At 47.6% G+C, this 821-nt stretch overlaps 1 protein-coding gene across 1 annotated transcript in view; it reads right to left on the reverse strand.

Moving 5' to 3' along the window:
• Nucleotides 1–231: 231 nt before the first annotated feature.
• Nucleotides 232–821, reverse strand: part of T265_03275 (hypothetical protein) — a gene marked incomplete at both ends in the record, with an annotated part of 49794 nt that continues 49204 nt past the window's right edge. The window contains one exon of the mRNA XM_009167708.1: nucleotides 232–281. Coding sequence (XP_009165972.1) covers nucleotides 232–281 — 50 coding nt within the window. The remainder of the gene's footprint in view (nucleotides 282–821) is intronic.

Below are 821 nucleotides of genomic sequence, written 5' to 3' on the forward strand. Positions count from 1 at the left end.
AGTCACTCGGAGGCCGTATTAAACCGTATCTGTAAGCCTGGACTGCTGATAAGTTAAGCCAAGACACAACTGGCTCAGAGTTCGGTGACACTGCTGGGGAATAAAATGGGTCACGGAGAAGTTAACCCAGAAAAATTGGAAAGATCGAGGATTTTGCTGTTCATATTTCACAGCGGTTTCTTCGACAGTCTCGTGGACGAGCAGCACACTACCGCCGGTTTGTCAAGGATTTTAACACAATTGCTGCTTCACTATACCGCCAGTTGCTTCGAAATCTAAAGCTGAAATAAACAAGAAAGGCGGATGAGGCTTTCGATCATGTGAAATCCCGGATGCTGGGTCCGCAACTGACCCTCAAACTGCCCAGGATGAGGAAGACACTTACTGTTACAGCGGACGCTGGTGAATGGGGTATTTGCGCAGTCATACACCAGAGAGATGTTAATTGAATATGCCAGTCGGCTCCTGACGGTTTTTATTGACGCCGAACAGAAGTACTTCACCAATGAGTAAGAATGTTTGGCGAACGTCTGGATACTTCTAGGCCATGTCTGATTGAACAAAGATTTCATGTCAAAACTGATCATGCTATGAGATGGCACACACATGGTGCACAAAGGCGTAAGACTTACTTTGGGAGAGTGCCTACTGGCCCGGGATGAGAAGTGAGGTGATGGATTATTTGGTGTCCTGCAATCGCGACCAGCTGATACAAGGGGAAGCAGCATGAGCAAGCCAATCTTTGAAATGCATTCCCGTCTCAGAAATCGGCCAGTTATGGTCCGCAGACGTCATGGGTCCCTTTTTGACACCCAGCGTGA

The sequence above is a fragment of the Opisthorchis viverrini genome (assembly GCF_000715545.1).
Source record: "Opisthorchis viverrini unplaced genomic scaffold opera_v5_45, whole genome shotgun sequence".
NCBI classification, from domain to species: domain Eukaryota; kingdom Metazoa; phylum Platyhelminthes; class Trematoda; order Opisthorchiida; family Opisthorchiidae; genus Opisthorchis; species Opisthorchis viverrini.